At 32.3% G+C, this 24,205-nt stretch overlaps 1 protein-coding gene across 1 annotated transcript; it reads right to left on the reverse strand.

Moving 5' to 3' along the window:
* On the reverse strand, positions 1-1,151 carry LOC147555251 (LOB domain-containing protein 29-like). Its single transcript, XM_086657574.1, has 2 exons — positions 873-1,151; positions 1-528 (listed from the first exon to the last, which is right to left on the reverse strand). Exons 1-2 carry the CDS (start codon positions 1,149-1,151, stop codon positions 1-3), a joined length of 807 nt encoding a protein of 268 aa, XP_086513700.1.
* Positions 1,152-24,205: the final 23,054 nt, after the last annotated feature.

The raw sequence follows: 24,205 nt of genomic DNA on the forward strand, positions 1-24,205 counted from the left end.
TTAAGATGACTGCTGAAAATAAGCAAAAGCCATAGATTGAAGGTCTTGGTGATGATCATCATTTTGTTGGAAAGTCCATTTCTTGTTGTTCATTTGCATGTCATCAAAAGAAGCCATGACAACATCAGAAGAAGAATCTTCATAACTAGTACTCATGAATTGATGCTGATAAATATTATTTTCTTCATTAGTTGTAGTTGATTGATGAGAATATTGATCACTCATTTGGTTAGAATCCACCATGACTTCATTCTCATAGTTAAACATTATTGTCTCATCACTATTGAAGTCATTAATAGAAGGATTTTGATCGAATAATTGATGCTCGATGGACATTTTCGACTCATTTAAATGAATCAAACCTTGAATATCTTGTGGGTAATTAGTAGGAAAATGATCTGACCCATAGAATAATTTTTCTTCTTGGTTAGGTATTGCTATAGTGATATTATTTGACCCACCATTTACCATTCCTTGAGTTGCTTCTTGTGCTTTCAGAGTAGCTATTTGAGCTTGTAAACTAACAACCTAATAAAAAATATCAAAGAAACAACATTAGAACGGCGATATATTATTAGATAAATAGATGTTTAAATTGATACTTCACCTACATTTTTATTGCAATAATACACTGCCTAAACGACGTATTTCTAATTAATCATAATTCGGGTATGGATGAGAAAGAAAAAAAATATTTACATGCAAGTTCTTTTGAGGAGATTATGACTAATGAATATAGTGAATTTAGGCCCAATGAGAGATTCATTATGGATTAGGGTTATGACAATTGGGAAATGACATTCTAACTATACTATATAGTCATATAGAAATATTGCATGTAATCTTATATTGGATATGAAAACTATGTATACCTGTTGTTGAAGTGCAAAAATATGAGCAACACATCCATAAATAGGATCTTGAATCCTAGCTTGAGCTTCATATGAGATTGTGACGGCGGCTTCACAACGGTCGGCGATGGGAAGATGCGAGAGAAGTTTCGAGACATTGCTTGCACCGAAAACTTTGTGAATGGCAGCGAAATGTGTAGCTCCTTGTTCATGACAAAAATATGGAGCAAAAACACAACCTCTCACACACTTTCTCCTAAGGAATTTACAAGCTCCACAAGGAGAACCAAATCCTGTCATTCTTACTACTCAAATTAGGGTTAGGGTTTCTTAGGTCTAAATGTGATGAATGTTTTGCTTTTAACTGAATTTGAAGTGCAAAGTAAACTCAATGGACATGCTTATATAGGAGTTGGGTATTTGAGGAGTTTGATTATATCATTAATGAATACTTAATTAGTGTTGGTTCCCTTAATGGGTTACAAGTTAGATTAATTTATGTAAACATCTCATCCATAATTTTTAATACCCACATGAGAGATTCCATTTAAACATTCTTATAATGATAAGTGAGCTAATTAATGTTAAACAAATCTCACCCATATCTATTTTCTTCATAAGTTGGGGTTAAAATTACCTCTTATATTGTGTTGTATCCCTTAATGATAAATGACGAGACTTGTATTAATTCACATAACTATATCAAGGGGAAAGCTAGTCCAAGTATGAGATGTACAATATTGTCTATATAAATACTATGTTGTCTTATTATTAACAAGTAACTATTCGGTATATGCACCACTTTCTACTGAGATGTCATTCAGTAGGTTCGATTTTTTTTTTATATCACCAGTGTGAAATTTTCTAATGATTATTGATATTAGGCAGTTGTCTGTGTGATAGTCCCACATGGCTCATAAGAGCGTCCGGAGTTTGGGCTATAGGCAGACGTTCAAGTTTAGTAAGTGTCGAAGTTTTTTGGGTGGTCTTGACTCTTGTGGAGCCTTTGTCAAAATTGAATCCCCGTACCTAGGACATGTACCTCCAGACTCCGGTGTCGAAAACGAGCACAATATTATATGCAATTTTGGAGAGAGAAACAGAGAGATATTTAAGTTCACCTAGACAAACTTTTTCACTCATCCAAATCTCTCATGTCTCAATCTAGCTTTATATTTTAGCCATAAAAAGTGTAAACCTTAGCTAGGTTTCATGAGTGGGCTATCCTAGAGATCAAACAGGCAAAAATGGTAGTAACTAGGGTTTGGTTGGTACAATTGCTCAAACTGGTTCTCATTCCAAACCTATTTTAGTGCTGGAAACATAAGCATTTTGTTCTATTTGTTTGTGTACTAGAACCAATAAGAATTAGAACTGTTTTAGTAATATGAACCTGATTGGACCGTCCAAATTAAACCCTAGTTTTAGAAGGAATTATTCTTAAACATGTCTACTTGTTGGCCACTTAATTAGGGAAGGTAGAAGTGATCCACTCTTCTAGACAAGAAGGCAAGATAATTTTATGGGGATTACTAAAGTAATTAATTAAAGAAAACAATTAGAGAGTTAATGATTTTTACCAGAATTTTTTATTATTAATTTGACAGTTTCATGCCCTTTTCTCTGTGACCCATATCAACCATTGCATCTTTGCATTATTAGGTTATAAATTACAAAATAATTTCAAGTGTTTTATCCATTAAATAATTATAAATACTAATTTTTAATTAGTACAAAACAATATTTAATTAAAAATGTACTAGATATTTTAGGGAAATGAAATCCCCTTCTAATTAGCATTATTTCGGGAAAATTGATAGTTTTTGTTTTACTCATAAAATAATCAACTTTTCGTGATGAATTAAAATATCTAGTAATAAGAGTAAAAATGAAGCCAAAACAAGCTGCCTCGATACAGAAGAACTAAATTTTGAGAAAAATTATGATGAGATTCTGACTTTGAAATTTGTGTGATGCGTTTAGTACAAAACAATGAGTGTGATGAGTTTAGTGCAGAAATCGAAAGCATCTTACAACGATAAATACAAAAACCAGCATAAGATCCTATGAGGTTAATTTTTCTAAAAGTTATGTTCTTGAAATCCACTCTCGTCACACAACTCAAAATTTAAGTGTAAACCCCTTTAAATATTTCAAAAAAATTTATTAAATAATTCTTATTTGATCTAATTTTCATTTGGCTATAACTAATAATTTTAGTCAGTAGATCAAATATTAAAAAAAATTAATCAAACACTATGAATTATTTGTGCAAGTGGTTAAAATTAAACGAAAAATAATTGTAAAGATAACAAAAAGAAAAGGTGAAGAACTTATAAGGAATGTAAAATATAAAAAACAAAGAGAAATACGTGTCGTGGGGTGACAAAAATATTTACTACTTGCATATAAAAAATGATTAACATGTTTTTGTGGAGGAAAACGAAAACTAATGTCCTCAACTTATCGCTATTGAGTATTGTCTGGAAGAATAATAAATAAATAATAGAATTCTAAGTTAATAATAAATCATGTAATTTCCTTAGTTTGAGAAGTATGAGGTGAAAATTATTTAAGAATTAATGGTTAATGATTAGGTAACAAGAACTTGCACGCCCCACCATCTGATCCACCATGATTAGTGAGTGGATTTTTCATGCGCAACCCATATCTCTAAATTAAAATAGTTTTAGTTCCACCATAATATAAATAAAATTACTGATTTATATTTTATTTAGGATATTATTGGTTATAAAGTTTAGTTCAAAAATAATTACCATAAGGTGGATTGAAGTTTCACTAGCAGTAAATTTTTTTTTGAAAAATGACAGTTAAAAGCACGTCAGAATTGCATACACCAAATTTTCCATGTACTGGAAGATGACCATATCGACTAAGACATATGTTTATCTAGCTAGATTCTAGATAACCAATCTATTACGTATCTAATTAGATGGAAAAACGATTGGTGAAAGTTGATGTCATTTCTCGAAATACATGAAGTCCTCTCAATGTCTATATAATCTATATATAGTTTGAACAATAAAACGGGTTACTTGTGTGAGTCGTGTCCCTCATTCTCTCTACCCAAACTATGTTAAATTGGAAAGTAGACATTTTCTGGTTATTACTCACTGCTGCATAAGTTGATACAATATCTTTTAAAACGATATACAATACATACATAATCATCAACTAACTATTGTTTTTACGAAAAATATATTTGATTAAACTAGAAAAACAACGAAAAATAACAATAATTCGATCAGAACTAAATAATGTGTTAAGCAGGCTAGTGATCGACGACCTAACTCTATTATCGAAGGATATTAATTGAAGTTAAATACTATTTTATTTATTGTGATAATTGGGGTATAATCCCCATAATCACATAAACTAAAATTTAAACCCCATAAACTTTGATGGAAGAACTTCATAGTACCATACTTGGTGTATGGAAGAATACATCATTTATATATATAAATAACTGTAACTGACTCACCGCACGTGCCAAAGTAATCCACGCCCAATCATGTCTGTACTCATTACTCTATCTATTAAAAGGATGATTGCCCGCACGAGCGACCACTCTGTGGGTCCCTGTTTCCACGTCAGCTACATCTTCTCAAATCTTAATTAGTCTTTTGATTAATTGTTCATTATTGATTAATTCCAACCTCATTACTCACCTTAAACAGCTAATCTTTATACAAACGGATAAAATAACAGTCTAATTTTGTTATTTTTATTCGAATTTGTCGTTGTCAATAAAATCAAAAGTCAAGTTCGTCTTTAAAATGTTGATTATTTCTTGTGCTAAAATCCTAATTGGAGTCAAATTTGGTTTTATCAAGAAAAGAAAATAATATCAGTACATGTAACGTGTTGATGTGAATCCGTGACTCTCTTAGGTGAGTCAAGCCGACATGGAATTGGCTTGTGGGGACAACGAGTATATTTCTTATTTCTTAAAGTTTATGCATTGAAAAAAAAACAATAAACGCCGAGTGTTTAGGTCACGAAATGTCGAAACCTATAATTAACTTATCTTAATGTGACATTTCTCCAAAGATTACTTAACTTATTGAGTTTAATTAGTTTCTAGAATATAATTTGGGCTCCACATGTCTATATTACTTGACCAAATAAGACAACTTCCAACATAGAGCTTGGATGTTTCAATTTATTCTAACTCTTCTTACACTTGTAAGATCGTACCCAGCAATCCTTACGAATATATCAAGTAAGGAAGATCGAAAGACAATATAAGTGATCATTTTAGGGGTGAAAAATTCGTTATGAAATTCAAAATAGAGTGCATTTAAGTCATTTTGCTAGATATTATAAAAAGAAAACATAAAGCATTTATTTCTAAATACCCAACTCGTTTTGTTAGATATTATGGAGAATTTCGGTGAAGTGTAAACATCGATCTAGATCTTTATTGTCGATTATAAACACAATCATGATATTTTTGTATGATTAAATTTGTTAGGACCTAAGAAGAAGAAGTGGAACCCTAAACATATAGAGTAGGATATTGTGGCATTAATATATGATCGAGGAGACAAAAATAGTACATATTGCTTTATTCAAGTTTAGGTTTGGATATTACATTATATTAATAAATTTATGTGTATTTATATTTGGTTGAAATTGACATGGTGTTTGAAGAGGGGGCAGGTTTTCTAAGTCTTACTTCATTCATGGTTTGATTTAGGAATTAGGTATAAGATGTTTTTAGTTGAGATAATCATTTTTTCACAAGAAACTTTAGTAGAAGACAGATATGGGTGATTGGGATGGATGTTTGTTTTGTTATAGACAAAGGAAATCAATGGGGTCATATCAACAAGACTTGAAGCCTATTAGAAAACTAATTGTATAAATATGTAAGTTCTAGAACATTCTAGTAAAAGTGAAAGAAAATATTTTTTCATATCATAATGCTACCGATTGAAATGTTGGTTTAACTTCATTTGATTTTTATTTTTGTTAAGAGTCAACTAACCAACCTAAAGAAATTTAGGCGCCTTCTGAAACTTTTTGAACATCTGGTATGAGGACGAACTTATGGTTAATTGGTATTATTTAGGTGATAAAGTTTGGCCCTAGCTTTAGTTCGACTCTTATCCTTTTACTTTGTCAATTGCTGCTATAACATAATCTCATTCCTTCGTGGCTATGATAGACCACATGGTGGTTAATTTCGATTACAAGTCTGAATATTTGTGCCCAATGAAGTGGTTGGCTATTAATTCGAAACTGAAGTCAAAGTCGCTTAGGCCTAGCCATAAAGAGGTTCCCCATGGCCCATCACCACAATGACAATAATGGGCAGAGGCCTCTCGAGGGACGGCTTTTTCGTTACGAGGCTGGCCCATGGCCATCACCATAGCAATATTTAAAATTGAAAAGTTCTTAGGATTTTATAGAGACCCCTCTATAGCCAAAATTCATGAGAATCTGAAGCATAAGGGTTCTATTCTTGCAAGGACAAACCTATTAGGCATGAATTATCGTAGTATAGTCCCATAGTCAGGTAGTCAGCTATATATATATCATTATAAAATCTAGTCGATGTGACAAGCTAGTTTATCAAGAGTTCTTTTTACGGGTTATAAGAGCCTCCAATTATTATGGAAATTTGTTTTTACTGCATCGGAGAGATCAGGATTCGAGTTTTACTATTTATATAAAAATAATCGATGAAAGGACCATGTATAGGATTAATGTGAAATGGACTGGCAGGATGTCTTTATGTCTTCAAGTTAGATGAATTAATGATGCAAGATCAGGGGTTGTGTTGATCATACTCACTCTTAAATCTTGATAATTTATAGTATCTTCATTTTAATAAATAAATTTGTTTTATTTATAATGACAATTTTATTTAAAAGGAAATCCTCTTATAATTAAAAAACCAAGTATAATTTTTTGGTTGTATATTTGTAAATTTTCTCTTATTAGTTAATCAACTCAAAATAGAGATAGAGGTTTAAATAGTCGAAACAAACACATTAATCGAATATTTATTATTTTTTATTCGCAAATAATTATTTTAGTAATAAAATAGTTTTTGAAGCATTAATTTGTAAATGTTTACTTTTTTTTAATAAAATAGTTGATACATATGAGTTTACAGGTATCAAAAATAATTAGATTATTATAATTTTCCACCTTGGAGAAATAGTTACCATTGAGGCAAGTATTTTAAAGCTGAAATCACAAAATATAGTTATTAGTCTGAATTACAATTCGTTTGTTGTTCCACTCAACAACATACATATGGAGGAAGTTGTTACATCAGCACCAGCAATGTCTGCAATGTCTGAGATATCAAATTTGAAAAGGTTCAATTGCAACATACTTCAGTAACCTTTCAATGTCGTCATGAACATAATGCTTAAGTCGACTTATATGCATCTTCAAATACCATAAAGGAATTTATTTAATAAATATATAGTATCTTTATTTAATAAAAAAGTTTTCTTTACTAAATAAAGCTATAGTTGTTTAAAAGTAAATATTTTTATAGTTTAAAAATAACTCATTGAGTCATGTATATATAAATTTATGTATATAAATTAATAAATTTAATAATACTACTAAAGATTAAAATAATTGGGAAAAAATTATTTATCGAATATTGATAATTATTATTATAAGAAATAAGTACTTAATATTATTAAGCATTAATATTTTTCTTAACTATTTATAGTAAATATGAATCCGAATAATGAGCATATAATATGAAAACACCTATAAAAAATTGATATTTAAATCTATAATCGGAAAAACGAAGAGATATAAAATGGTGTTGAATTTTATATTAGTTACCTTGGGCAATGAGCTGAAGATATCACCCAGAAGGAATCGTGATAGCTAAGGTTACTAACTTAGAAACATAACTCATCTTGTTAGTAACAAACAATCAAATTTTCTAATATTTTTTTTAAATATATTATTTTCGGATAATATATTTAAAAAGAAATAATATCTATTTCTATAAATAAAATTAAATGTAAGTAGTTTAATTTATAAATATTATTGTAAATAGAGAAAATTTATTTAAAACTAAATAAATAAAAAAAATATTTTATTAATTATGTTATTTTGTCTAGGTAGATTAAATAAACAAATATAAATTTTTGGTTGTTATAAGTACATAAAAAAAAAAAAAGGGTCCGTGGGTAATAAAGACCAAAATAATGTTCAAAAAAGGTTTATGATCTAATCTTCTCAAAATATGGATATTTAGTCCTTTTACATTATGGACGTAATAGCCCATTCTTTATGAAATAATTACCGTTCATGTCCCTACTACAAAAATTGCGGGATTTTTAATTTTCCAGGGTGAATTTGGAAACTACATCTAATGTGGGCGTGATTTGGGGATTTAAAGCAGCTAACGTATAAATCCGAAATTGATTTTTCTCTCTTTTCTAACCATTTTGGAAAGCAAATCTATTTTCAAATCTATTCAAAACAAAAATCTTAACCAAATCAGTTTTCTCTCTCTTTACAGATTTGGAAACCAAATCAATTTTCTCTCTCTTACTATGTAATTTTTTTCGAATCAAATCAATTTTCTCTCACTTAACTTTCAGACTTGGAAATAGAATATTTTCTTGAATCAATTAAGCGTGATTTGGGGATTAGTATACAAAACGCATATATCACTTTCTCTCACGTAACTTTCAGATTTAGAAATAGTAAATTTTTTTGTGAACATTACAGCAGCATTTGTTTTAGTTTTTGCTCATACATAAATACAACTCGAATACAAATTATGAACATTACAGCTCGAACATTACAGCAGCATTTGTTTTAGTTTTTGCTCATACATAAATACAACTCGAATACAAAACGCATATATCACTTTCTCTCACGTAACTTTCAGATTTAGAAATAGTAAATTTTTTTGTGAACATTACAGCAGCATTTGTTTTAGTTTTTGCTCATACATAAATACAACTCGAATACAAATTATGAAACAAATACGTAAATTATGTGTTATTTATGACAAGGAAACCATCATTATTCTTGTATACAACGTAATTTATCAAACGTATGTGGGTCATGTTCAATAAATTATAAATAATTTCTTTTACATTACTCATCGTTTACATTCTGAAACAAAAAAAATACAAAATCTTCTCTGGTTCAAAAATGGTGCCCATCCATGTACTCTCTATTTGTAGTCTTGAGCAGGACACACAACAGTTACACTATATGTCGAAGAGCTAATCCATATGCTTTTGCACCACCAGGAAACAACTGACCAACTTCAGTAAATATTCTATCCCAGCCATCCGATTTTATTTTCGTTGACTTACTTTGATTTGATGATTCTGTTTGAAATTCCATCTGTTATATCAAATTTATACATATAGTTACACATACGTTAAACAAAAAATCATACATTATATTATAAATTACATGTACAGTTCCGTAAATTATGTATAATGTTTGTCAAATTTTAACAATATTTGAAGGGTTTGAGTGGTTTGGTAAGCTTAACAAGGCTACTGTTTTGGGTGAAAAGTACGCGTAATGGTAAATAAATAATACATAATTGATGTACACTTATTTCAAAGTACATGAGATTTGGTAGTGAAGCGAAGTTGTTCTACTAATGAAATGAGTACTGTTTTGGGTTTAAAGTACGCGTAATTTTCAATAAATTACCCATAATTCATGAACATTAATATAATATTTTTGATATTCCTGATAAAGTATGGATAATTTGTTACAAGATACATATATTATGTTTTATGTTATAAAAACATCGTACGGAAGATGTTTGAGTAATTTACTATAAATTATGGAAATTTATCAGAAACTACATGTAATGTAGATTCTGTTATGAAGAACCGTACGAAAAAACGCCGGTTTCATAAATCTGTACGGATTGAAAATGAGATCTGAAGAACAAATGTGAATATCATTAAGCTTAAACAACAATCTAAAGATATATGATATGATGATAGATTGCAATAATAACATACTCGATTTGAAGGATTCAGAAAAGAAAATAAACATCAAACATTCGAAAATTAATGAATTAGTAAACAAATCTTTGAAATTTTTACTCAAAATCATATATGATCAACTTTAGAGAGAGATAATCTGTTATAATAAACTAAAACAGAATATAAAAACTTATAAAACAGATGAAAATTGACTTTAATAATGTGTTTTACCTGATTAACGATGAAGAAGATGATTTCAGCAGCTTGATTATTTGATGAAGAAGATGATTTCAGCAGCTCTAATGAATATGAAACGAAGAAGAAGATGATTTCAGCAGCTCTAATGAATATGAAACAATGTTTCTGATTTAATGGAAGATTTCCAGAAGATTAAGATGTAGAGAGAGAAAGAAAACTATTATTTTGGTTTCGATTACAGATTTATAATGAAGATCACGATTTCTTTATTTAGAAACGTGATTGGAGAGAGAAAGTGGGAGATAAAAATGGAAAAGATATTTGGTGAATTAGAAGATAAATGTGTTTGTATATTTAAGGAAGGTTAGTGTAGGTATTAAAATTTATTACATATTCTAGGGATTTGTGTTTTCTCTCTAGATTAATCCAAACGGACTAGATATCAATTAAGATTAATATTTTGGTTTTTAAACCCTTTATGGGATTAGGGAGGATTAAAACTGCTATTAGGAGGCGTTTTTTTGGTCTATATGCTCATAAATTCTAAAAAAAATTGCTTAATAAATATATAGTATCTTTATTTTATAAAAACAAATATCTTTACGTAATAAAACTTTAGGTAATTAAATACTTCTATAATAGGAGTAAAAAACTCTATTTCACACAAGAGTATAGTATATGAATTTCTTCGACATGTTTGGTGACCTCTTCTGACATCACTAGATTCTTTTTTTTTTCAAAAACTTAGGATAACACTGTAAAATGTATATCTACTAGAAGTCAGATTTTAATTCTGAATTTTGATTAGCGATTCTAGTTATCAGGGGCGGACCCATGTGTAGTCCAGACTGGGCAGTGGCCCAGCCTGGAATTTCTACAATTTGATGTAAAGATTGAACAGAAATGAAGGACGGTCCTTTTTCGAAGTTTTACTTTTTGATGTAAAGATTGGACAGAAATGAAAGAGTAGCTTAGTGGTTGGTTACTTAACCAATGCAGTGAATGTCACGGTTCGAATCCTTGGAAATGCAAGTTGGCCCAATTTTTGCTCATTTTCTTCTTTGTTTTGTCTCAATTCTCAAAAATGAGTCCTATATTTTTACCAATTTCGAAAATAGGCCTTAAAGAAAACATTTTTTTATTATCTTTTCTCTTTTGTTAGTGATTAAGTATTATCTTAAACCTTTTACCTTAAAGTTTTTAATAGTATTATGGAAGATAAAGGTTATTATAAGGGAGAACAAAAGATTTGGTACTTTTTACCACTCTCATTTTCGCCTCATATTTAAGGTCAATGTCTCTTCTTTTCATCTTCCTCTTGGAGAAGACGAAATTTTTTTTGTAGAGAGGGACTAGTCCTCCGTTGGCGAGCCTCGTTCTCCATCTTTTCTCTTTCTCTCCTTCTTCAAACTAATATCTACTTAGTTTCAGATAACAAAATATCAAGATTTGTACATATATGCATAATAATTTGTGAAATTCGTACACATGTACATAATATTTACATGCTTGATTTATAGTACTTTAAGCTTGCTCAGGCTAACTGGAAATCCTGGTTCCGCCTCTGCTAGTTATGATAAAAATGTAGTTATACTCAGATAAATGTAGTTCAACTAATCAACTATTTTGTTCAGGTGGATGATTGTTGAGAATATGTTACTATTCTATTCATGGCATAGTCGGCATTGGCGCAGGTAAATTTTTCGATTTATATGTTATCTCGTCTACTAAGTTACTCTTATTGCATTATTTTATACATGACTATAAATCCCCTCCTACTTAACAACCAATAACACGAAACACTATAACCCTTGTCTTACTTCTTGATTTTAAAGTCGTAGACTAAAGTTACAGTGTGTGCTCTATTAGTAAAATAATACTACGAAATACCCCTAACAAACATTTAGTACTCATCTATGGTCGTGTTATTCTACAATGTCTGATACATGCATGTTGTGTATTTGTTTCTCAACATAAGTGTACTCTCTCTCTCTCTCTCTCTAACTCACTCTCTAACTATCGCAGTAGTTTGCCTTCTGTGCTCTTTGGTGTTCTTAGAGCAACTCTAGTCCAAGTTGGTGGGGTTGAGTCCCAGCTGATCTCTTCAGACGACCCAAGGTTTAGGGTTGGCTGAAGGTCCCCAACATGATCGTTGGATTTTCTCCAACGACTACATTTTTTCAAAAAAAAAATGTAAATATAATTACTTTTTATTTTTTTTTATTTTTTTTTATTTTTCAGTTTTAATTTTTTTAAACTCTAACAAAAACTCACACATTAATAATTAAAATACATCTCACCAACGTGCCAACCCTGAATAATTTCCCAACCTTGAAAAAAAATATTATTTTGAAAATAGTTCAAACACGTGTTTCGTACATACAAGATCACGCACGTTTTTCGCACACCTACAAAAAGTCTATACACTCGTTTCCCACATGCACGAATTTTAGGCCTAGAAAGGAGTTGCGGCTGAAGCTGAATTTTTGATGTTGAGCCGAGACTACAAAGTTTGGGTGAAAAAGTGATTTTTTCGGCCTGAGACAGACTGGGGTTAGAATTGCTCTTGTGAATGGCTTCGATTGTTTTCAATTTTGACATCAAATCTCATGCTAGCTAGCAGCCTTTTTCGCGTTGTGAATTGTTGCTATTTGTTGTTCTATTTTCTTCTTTTCACTTGTGAATTGTTGCTACAACATAATCTCTTTGTGTCCCCGGTTTACATAAACAATCCAAGATTAGATTAAACTATCATCAAATCTGAGGGTGACGGCTTCATTGGCCTGGTCACCATAGATCCCATGATGCTTTGAACATCCCTTAAAGAAATAACATGAATAATTTCCCATTAGGGGAAATTTGACAGACACTCCCTAGAGTCTTTCACATCCAAATCTAGAAGCCATAGTGATCAAGCTTGATTAAAAATCTGGATTGTGCCAGTGGTTGGAAAGCGTAGATTAATCTCTCGAGGAGCGGCCTTTTCGTAATGAGGCTGACCCATGGCTCATCACCATAGCAATATTTAAAATTGGAAAATTCTATAAGCGCCTTCAGAATTTGATAGAGACCCCTCTATAACCAAAATTCACGGGAGTGTGAAGTTTAAGGGTTCCATACTTCTATTCTTGCGAGTTCATCGAGAATACAACTAATAGAATATAGTTGACCACTATATAATACACTTTGCATTATCACAAGATATGCTAGTATAGACCCACACTCAGCTATATCACGATCGACGACACAAGCTATTTATCAAGAGTTTCTTTTTATGGGTTTTAAGAGATTCTAATTGTTACTGAAATTTATATGATTTTACATCAGATATATTAGGATTCGGATTTTACTGTTTATATAAAAATGACCATAGAAGGACCATATGTCGGATTAGAGTAAAATGACTGGCAGGACGTCTCTACGTCTTCAAGTTAGACGAATTAATTCTTACCAGATCAGCTATTGTGTTAATCTTAGTCACTCTTGAATCTTGATGATGAACTCTCAGCCGTTCCATCTTCCAACATAGGAAGTAAAGTAGGTGGTAAAGCAAACTGTGAAAAAATCAGAACTTGAAACTTTTCGAGGCAACGCGAAACTCGAGGCGGCTTTCACCTCAACAAAAGCCAAGATTTTGCCGTTAGAGCATACCCATTGGAACACAGAAGGAGAAATTTTCTTTTTTGAAACCAAGGGAACCATTTCCATTAAATAGTGACAAAATCACATTGTTTACATGGATGATACATCATTCTTATTTCTCTCCTATGAAAACTTCATGAGAGTTACATACCTTTAAATACAAAGTGCCTCATGAAGAGAAAGAAATGGGACTAGACACAGACTCAATAAAATGACCCTAAAGGTCGAGAATGAGAAGACCCTGAAGGTCGTGAATGAGAAGACCCTAAAGGTCGCAAATAAAAAGACCCTAAAGGTCGACAAAAAGAAAGATAATACAAATACTAATACTAAAATAACCACCGTAATCTACACCAGAACGTCGTCGCCATCATCGGAAAACCGCTTTCATCACCGGAAAACCGTCTTCATCGTCGGAGAACCGCCCCCATCACCGGAGAATCTCCACCACAGGGAAACCGCCGTCAATGCAACCACCCACTGCCCCATATCTTAACTCACCGGAAAACCGCTTTTGTCGCCAGAAAACCGCATTCATCATCGGAAAACCGCCTTCATCATCGGAAAACCGCCATCACCATAGAAACCACCCCCAATGCTAAACACCACAAACCAACACCACCATCACGGAAACCACAAAGTCCCCCACCACCACCATTAACCACAAACAACCCTCTTCTCCCCCACCACCCCACCACTACCATCATTCACAAAGGAGAAAGTCATCATTCTTAGACTGCCGAAAGCGCAAGACAAACAATACCCGCCCAACCCGCTAGATTTTGGAGGGCGGACTTGGCTCCCTTAAATAAGCTCCACCAGAGCTACAAGCCCAATCTTAAAGCCTGCTCATATAACTCAATTTATATGGGACGTCAAATCATTACGTGAGGATCCCAGTCCTAATGATTACAAAAAGTATATCTTTATTTATTTTTTATTATTTTTTGCAAATATCCTCTGTGCTCTTACTTTTTGTTTTCAATAAATAATTTCTTTTAGTAGATCTGTAATTTTCTTTTCATGTAGATCTTGAGGGGGGTAGTGGAGCAAGACTTTCGCGGACTCTTGATAGTCCGCGAAAGTCTGAGGCATTCAAATCCAGACATTTGAGAGTCCACGAAAGTCTGAGGCATTCAAATCCAGACATTTGAGAGTCCACGAAAGTCTGAGGCATTCAAATCCAGACATTTGAGAGTCTATGAAAGTCCGAGGCATTCGATTGTAGACAAAATATGTCCTAGACTTTGGTGGACTTCATAGTTTGATGAATTTGTGAAGGATTTGGGACAAATTTGGAAGCCAAAATGTCTTTCAAAAAACAAGAGACATTTGAAGTCCATCATGTGATAAAAAAACAATAATAATATTAAAATAATAAATGTCTACCAAATGTCCATCAATGTCCACAAATATTCACAGATGTTTACGAAAGTCGAAAAATATATTTTTGAAATGTTAGTATAAATATATTATTTCATGTGATTAAACAATAATAATAATATTAAAATAATAAATGTCTACCAAATGTCCATCAATGTCCACAAATATTCACAGATGTCTACGAAAGTCGAAAAATATATTTTTGAAATGTTAGTATAAACATATTATTTCATGTGATTAAACAATAATAATAATATTAAAATAGTAAATGTCTACCAAATGTCCATCAATGTCCACAATATTTACAGATGTCTACGAAAGTCGAAAAATATATTTTTGAAATGTTAGTATAAATATATTATTTCATGTAATTAAAAAATAATAATAATATTAAAATAATAAATATCTACCAAATGTCCATCAATGTCCACAAATATTCACAGATGTTTACGAAAGTCGAAAAATATATTTTTGAAATGTTAGTATTAATATATTATTTCATGTGATTAAATAATAATAATAATATTAAAATAATAAATGTCTACCAAATGTCCATCAATGTCCACAAATATTCACAGATGTCTACAAAAGTCGAAAAATATATTTTTGATTAGCACAAATATAATATGCATTACACATTTTGTCAATGGACTCAAGATCTTAAAATGTCCCCAGGACATTTTGTCTATGGATCAAATGTCTTGAAATGTCTATAAAGACATTTTGTCTACAAACTCTCAATGTCTTGAAAATGTGTATGAACACATGTTGTCTATAATAACTCATCCGAAATGTCTTGAAATGTCTACGGGACATTTTGTCTATGAAAGTCTGTGAAAGTCCCGCTCCACTACAAAGAAGAAACTATAAGATTTTTTTTAGTTTTGATATAGATTTGTAAAAATAATTTCATGTAACTTGCATGTAAATGGATAATGGATCTGGATCTCTCTGTATCTCTATCTCTCACCTGTATCTCTCTTTAGCTCTATCTCTCACTCACTCTGACTGAAAATAAAAATGTCGAAGATGAATATATGTATTTTCATGTCTAATATTTGTGAGATTTGTATATTTTTCTTTTCATATTAATCTATGAAAAGTTTAGGATCTTTCCATGAAATAAAATTAACAAATTTTTTGAGGTTAGGGTTATTAACGACTTGTTTTTTACAAAAACAAATTTCTCATATTTGAAGATGGTCGACCCGATATCCGACCTAACCATTATGCCCGTCGTGAGCTAGTACCAACAACGGCCTTTGTGGGAGAAAACATGATTTTTGCTTGGTCTGAGCCCGCTCGCTATTGAGATCGATATATGGTACACGAGACGCCTGAGCGCGAACTAGAGGTACGCGAGCTCATCTCGATTTCCCAATCGTAAGTGTCGATGAAGATTTTCTTTCCTAAATGGCAAAGTAGAGACTATCTAAATTTTTGCATCTCCAACGAAAATCTCTAAAATAACTTTGTTTGATGTACATGTCACTCTTAATAATTTGAAAAAAATAGTAAAAAAGAAAGTTTTTATAAGTTTAAATTTTAAGTTCGATGAGGTGGCATTTTAAGAACTCAAGAGAACACTCTAATTTTATAAATGTCTCCAGAGGGTGCTTGTAATAATGTCCACAAATCATCATGGAGCATCTAATAGAGTATGTTCAATGAGAGAAGATTTTCTAACAAAAATTCTAAATATCTTAAGTGACACTTTAAATTTTAGAGTTTGAGCGTCTCATTAGAGCATACTTTTATTGGGACAAGAGTTTCTTCCTTCATCATCCAATGCCATATTTTTTGTGTTATTTTTATATTTATTATGTACTATAGATTTTATTTTTGACAAAATAGAAGATTTTCTTTGTCTAGCAAACTAACGTTAATTTGAGTTAACGACCTAGTGTAATTTTTATAACCATAGTCTTAAATGTATTGAGTTAAATTTTCTTGTTGACGGAATCATGAATCTGCGGATTCATAAGTCCTTCGGATTCATGATTCCACGGATTCAGGAATCCAAGTAATATTTTTTGTTTTATTCGTCAACTGGTAAGAATCCTATGATTTATTATTATTATTTGAGTATTTTTAAATGCATCTTTAAGAAAAATACTGAAGAAATCTTGTTCTCGAAATTCGTTTTTTTAAATATCGTTTCATTCAAGAACCCTCCTTTTTCTAGAACTGTTTTCTTAATTTTTTTCGTAAACAATTTTTTTTTTCAAATATTGTTCTCTCCGACAGCCGTTTTTTCCTCGAAAACCCTTTTTACCGAAATGATTTTTTTCGGTAACCGAGATTTCAAATGAAACTTTTTTTTCACGAAAATCAATTATTTTTTCAAAATGTTCGGTAAAAACGTTCTTCATGAAGTAAAAAAAAAATTCAAGAAATTTCAGTTATTAAAAACGGTTTTCGAGAAAAAAATTATTTTTCGGTAAAAGGATTTGGAGAAGAAAAAAGTTTTCAAGAAAAAATATGTTTTCGAAAAAAAAAATCGGATTTCAGAAAAAAAGTAATTTGGGGAAGAATCGATTTTCGGAAAAAAAAACAGTTGTGGAAAAAACCGGATTTAGGGAAAAAACGATTCTAGAAGGAAAAAATGATTTTCGAGAAAAACATATTTTGGAAAAAAAACGATTTTTGAAAAATTAAATTGTAGAAGGAAATATTATTTTTGTTGATTTTAAGTTTGAAATCTAGGTTTATTAATCTAAAATCTTAGCAAATTCTACGAGGGTAGGGTGGGATTTTAGTCCAATACAAGTTATGGAATTAAGAATCCTTAAGATTCAAGAGTTCTAGGATTCTTGGTAGCCAAATAGACAAAGGAATCCTGAATCCTACCAAATCTCACTTTTGATAGGAATCCTATTTAGAAATCCTGCGACCAAACACAACATAGTGTATACTCCATTTGTAACATAATACTAAGACATACCCCCTAACAAACATTGGGCATTTATCTGTGCCCTATCCTGAAATAACTCATCCTTTTATGGTAGTGTTATCAATATCTATTACTCCCTCAGTCCCAAAAAGAATGACCTATTTTGAAAACATAACTTTTTAAGGGAACATCATTAATTGGAGTTTGACTTTAAAAAATAACATGATTTTTCCAATTGTAACCTCATTAACTTTTGTAATTTACAATGAAAAGTTGAATTTACTTTTAAATAAAGTTGTCATTAAATATATAGTAATGGGTATTGTTGGAAAGAGTGAAAAGTTCATTTCTTTATTTTTAGAAACGGGACACTAAAATGGGACAACTCAAAATAGAAATTAGGTCATTGAATATGGGACGGAGGGAGTATGTCTAATGATACGTGTTGTGTATTTGTTTCTCAATAGAGGTATGTCTCGTCTCTCTCCCCCTATAACTCTAGTCGTAGTTCCCTTTTTGTGCTCTTTGGTGTTCTCATGGATGACTTTTGTTGTCTTTGATTTTCGCATTAAATATCATGCTAGCTAGGAGCCTTTTTTTGTATTGAGGATACATCATCTTTTCTCCCATATCCCAGCGGTTTCACCTCTACTTATGTTTATCACAATTTATATTTTTGATATTTTCTGGCTTAGATCAGTGTTCGTACCCAATATTGTCATTGACTCCGTTTATCAAATGGGCAACTTTTTTTTTCCTCGGGAGTCGAGAGGGCAGTTTCTCTTTACAGAATATTGGTCGGAGTAATATGAAATATATCGTTGGGAGTATTACTAGAGATGTTAGTCTTTCTTTCATCTCGAAGGGCTACTATGATCTTAATGTATATTATTTTAAAAAATGATTAGTTAGGTGTCGTTTGACAACCAAAAGTAGAAGTTCTTTTGTTTGTAGTAGAAACTCTTTTACTTCAAAAAAATATCAAAAATATGTTTGGCAAAAATGTTACTTATAAGTTAAAAAGACAAAAAGTTAGTTTGGTAATGTAATTTATTTTTCTATTTTTTTTCATGAAAATACCTAATTTCAATTAAATTTATTTATGATTTTTATAATTACTCTTTTGGAAGAGGTGGTGGTGATATTAATAGTACTGGTGGTGGAGGCATGATGGTGGTGGCGGCGGCGGTGGTATGGGATGGTGGTGGTGGAGGTATGGGATGGAGGTGGTGGATGTATGGGGACGGTGTTGGTGGAGGCACAACGGTGGTGGAGGTTTGGTGGATGTACGGTGGTGGAGGTATGGTGGATGTACGGTGGAGGTATGGGATAGCGGTGGTGGATGTATAACGGTGGTGGTTGAGATACAATGGTGATGGTAGGGGTACGATAGTATAACGATACAATGGTGGTGGAGGTACGGTAGAGGTGGTGGTTGAGATACAGTGGTGTGGAGGTTTGAGGTGTGGTGGTGGTGTATAGTGGTGGTCGGTGGTGGTGATACAACAGTGTGGTGGGATTTTAGTTGTGGTGGTGGAGCGGAAATAAACAAAGAAAAAGTTTTGGTAAAGTAAAATTCGTGCACATGTTCAAGAAAAGTTGCTTAACTTTAAAGTCAAAGTTGAAAATATGAACTTTAAAAGAAAGTCAAATTGTAACTTAAGTAAAGTTGAAAATTTTCACGTTACCAAACTAATTTTTTTAACTTTTCTACTTTAATAAGAAAAAAAGTAACTTATTTCAGCGTTGCCAAACGAAACTTTAGCACGCTACAAAATGTAAATATATAGTTTAAGTACTTTCTAACGGTACAGGCAGTAGGATTTTGACCTAAGAGAAGCAAAGTTATATTCCCAATTTGTGTTTTCTGCAAACACAATAATTAACAATTTATTAATATTCATTAATCATATTAATAAGTAAACATTACAAACCCCATTGACTTCTACGAGAGTTTACGTTTTGAAATGTATGCATAATCGACTCATTTTCAATTTCAATAAAAAGTTCTTTTTCAATAAAGACAACTAAACTATCATTCAAACACGGATTACTAATCTCGTTTTTAAGCGTGTGTTGACTAACTTCATGGCTGAAAAAACTCTTTCATTGGTGGCAGTTGCGACCGACAAAGTAAATGCTAAAGTGATAAGAAAATAAACTAAATGATATGTTTTATGTCTCTTAGTTTCCACCAATTTTCTTGGAAGAGTTTCGATCTCATTTAAATTTGAGAAATCATTATTCTGCCTCATATCGTAAATGTAGTTATCTAGCTGAGAACTAAGCATCATAGTGTCAAAACTTCCAAAATCTGACGGATAAAACTCAGCAAGACGCATCAACTTACTTTCGTCGAAAAGGGAAAAACCATTAGATGGACTCAAACATGCCATACAACGGAGAAGTTCAATATTCTTCTCAGTAAAAAGAACATTTAATTCTTGAAGCTGCATATCAACAACGGTTTAGAAAATATCTACTTGATAACGGTACAAGTTTGAAATATTTTGTGTGTTTCGCCTACTTCTCCCTTGCACTGTATATGAACCATCAAGATCAACAACTTCAATATTATGTTTTTCACAAAAGTAGAAACACTGCAAATCAATGATGACAACTCATGATCTCGTACGTATTGGATTCTAGCTTTTGACGATTCAACAAAATCCAGCAGTCACAATATCTTGGTATTTTCTTTATAGTACTTGTGACAGTTTATTTATAATTCCCAACAAAAGCTTCATTAATTGTAAACAGAATACGAACTCAAATGTTTGCATCTTTGATAACAAATCCGTTGCTTCTCTCTTTTGATCTGCTTTGAGAGAATGTGTTGCAATAACTCCAAGAACATCTATAACCAAACTGAACATGAAAGGTTCTAGCAAAGAAGACAAGTTGTTGTAGTGTGAACCCCAACGACTAGCTCTAGATCGCTCAAGATTTGTTTCTTGGTTTAAACATTGTCCATTTATAAGCTCTTTGAGTTCATTTGCTTATGTTTCTGTATTATGTTAAGCATACTTTGGCTCTTACATGATTCTCCAATAACATATATCATTTGCCCGACCAAATGGAAAATTATAATTTCATACTTACATGATTATCAGCTAGAGATACCAAACATAGTTGCAATTGATGAGCAAAGCAATGAACGTAATAAGCACATGGATTTTGTTGTAAAATAAGGGTTTTAAGACCATTATACTCTCCTTGCATGTTTCTAGCTCCACCATATCATTGGCTTCGCAAGCGTGAAATACATAAATCATACCTGCATATATAAAAATGAATCTAGTGCCTCTTTCAAACTTTTAGCACAAGTATCCATCACATGCTCAACCCCCAAAAGTCTCTCAATAATACGCACTTCGATATTCACATAATGAATCACAATAGCCATTTGCTCTTTGATAGAAATAGCTTGTACTTCATCAATCAAAATAGAAAAGGGTGCATAACCGATATCACCAATAATCCACTTCATAGTTTTATATGCACACGAGTAAGTAATATCCTTTTGAATAGTAGGAGTAACAAATTTTAAATTCCAGAAGCATTATCAAATGTAACTGCATCAATTTCTGAACAATTTTGAGCAAGAAGCTTTAGAAGTTCAATGAAATTACCTGGATTGTTTGAAGTTTCAGATTCATCATCTTCGTGAAATGTCCGTCTTTGTTCTAATAGATACCGAGCAGCCTCTACAGTAGCATTTAAATGAGTGTGGTATGACGTTTGAGCTTGCTCTAAATGTTTTCCCATCGTTGAACTTGATTTTGTTAGTAAGAGGTAGAAGAGAAGTGATTTGGAGTGGTTTGGAGAAAAAGAAATAAGAGATATATATTGACTAAGAAAACTTAATTATGTAATTAGGTGATTTGGTACTTGAATTAAAGTTTATAGGATGGGTGGTTTGATAATTTATGGTTAATGGGTAGTTATTAAGTATGGTAGTAGTAGTAGTACAATTTAAATAAATGAGTCTAACAAGAAAAAAACTGTACAAGAACGGAGTATGCTTTCAACAACAACAACTAAAAAAAAAGTATGGGGCAGAGATTTTTGGGTGAGACTGTAAAAGTGGTATATTTGGAGGGGGCAAGGCCAGAGGAGTCCCTCACCCTCTCTCTCTTCATTATTTCCCCAAGCATTAACTGGTCAGTCATTTAAGTGTTGTTGATGATGACAGTACAAGAGTAGTTGGCTAGCTAACTGCACCACCATATTAACAACCGTCACCATCACACAGACACCCATCTCAATTGATCCATTCTGGACACTTCTAGGCGGCCCATTTCATTGCTACATGCGCTCACTATGGAGGGGTTTATGGTGGGGTGGGGGGGGGGGGGGGGGGGGGGCAAAGGCTGCTTATAACAATAAACTATTGGCTCATTGTACTGTCACAAGATAAAAAAGGATGACCCTTCCTTATCAATTATCATTTGGAAAGTTGGGGATGGAAACCTCAGGGAGCTTAAGAAGTGGTTGGAGAAGATTTAAACCTTATGATGAAGGAGATGTTTGGAGTTTTAGCTTTGATCACCCCCCCAAGCTATTGTCAAAGTAGACTCTAATTTAAGTGGTACAATATGAGCTAGTCTTACTTTGACTAACTTTAATGTCTTTAGAGTAACAAGTAACAATGTTTAGTAACCTTTAAGGTTAGTTTAGTTCAACAAAAAAAAAACCTTTAAGGTTAGTTCAAAAATGTGAGATGCCCAACTATATTTTTCGAACATTTGATGTCCCAATCACTAATATTTTAAATTTAGATGTCTCTAACACTTACTCAAATCTTTTTGAACTTCTAGAAAAATAAAATAAAAAACCCTATTAATATCCACAAAATATGTACACGTAAAACTGGGTAGTCACACAAAACATAAATTTTGTGCACAAACCTGATGGGGAATCTTCTATGCCCCCGCCACACTCTCTTTCTCCTTTCACTGTTTCGACGAAATCCTCCTTGAGAATTTCTAGTTCTTGATTAAAGGTTTCAGACTCATAGAGGGTTTCAGACTCATAGAGGGTTTCAGACTCATAGCGGGTTTGAGCATCCAGAGGCATTTGAAACATCGGGTTGTGCGGGTCGGGCACCAAATTTCAATGGCAATTAGAGTAAGCGGGTTAATCGAGGGTGCAATTTTGAAATTTACCTTGTTCATTGCCCGCTCAAACCCATTAAGAAGCTCGGGTAATTCTGGTATTGGCGAGCGGATGAAGCCATAACTTGAAAAACTCACTTCTTCCTCTCCTTTTATAAAGTCTCCAAGCATTTTTCATAACTCTAAAGAGGCAATGTGGGACTAAACTAGAAGTTATTTGTGTTGCTCCGTTTGAGAATTTTATTCCACATTGAAAATTATTGAACAATTGTCATAGGATTGTCGTAATATAAACTTATCTCACTCCTTGTTCCCTTCAAGCCAAGCACACAACTTCATTAACACACGATGAATTCTCTTGGGAGCATGCAATGCATTGGGTGTGTCTGATTACCCTTAAACATATTAACCATCTCAACTAGGCCTGAGACACATGGATTGTTAGACTTCATCAATTGATGCTAAGTGATCGCACGCATGGGCGGGTGTCTGAATAGAAGTTTTAACCTGAATCCTTCCATCAAAACTTCATGGGTTGGGGGATCATAGACGACTTTCCCACCCCTAGTCCTTGCACATTGTCCCTAAAGACTGTCATAAACCTAAAGTTTATAGTAAGATATATTGTGAAATACTAATTGCTGCATCAAGAACCCCAAAAGGTTTTCAACAAAAAAAAAAATCCCAAAAGGTGTGTAAGCTATTTTGTCATTGACATGAATTCATAAACATAAATCCACACATACAATTCCAAACCTAACCCCATAATTGAAAATTCAAATATACTAATAATAATTTATCCAAAGTCTTGTATGTCGGGTTGTCGGCCATCTTTGATAACGTCACCCACAACCCACCCACTTTCTTCCCTCACATGCTTTAAAATCCATCTTATTTTCAACTCATCAATTTTAGACCGTCAAGATCTTATCAAAGTCCACTGTCATACCATTCAATAACCGTTTGATCGTTAAGGAGTACAGAACAATTGTACAACATGATACACTGAATCACATCTGAATTTAGATCAGATCTCAATCACCATCCCACGTGATTAGTGATTACCATCATCTTTTCGAATTCGAAAAAATAAGGACATTCTTGAAAATATCAAAAGCTTTCAAGGGTATTTTAGGGTTTTAAGTT

The sequence above is a fragment of the Eschscholzia californica genome, unplaced genomic scaffold, assembly GCF_041429995.1.
Source record: "Eschscholzia californica isolate CP2 unplaced genomic scaffold, dmEscCali1.0.p SCAF_2, whole genome shotgun sequence".
Taxonomy (NCBI): Eukaryota; Viridiplantae; Streptophyta; class Magnoliopsida; order Ranunculales; family Papaveraceae; genus Eschscholzia; species Eschscholzia californica.

Coding starts and splice junctions, on each gene's coding strand:
- LOC147555251 (XM_086657574.1), bottom strand. CDS start 1,151: ATGACAGGATTTGGTTCTCCTTGTGGAGCTTGTAAATTCCTTAGGAGA. Junction 529..872: donor TTTTTGCACTTCAACAACAG/GTATACATAGTT, acceptor ATTTTTTATTAG/GTTGTTAGTTTACAAGCTCA.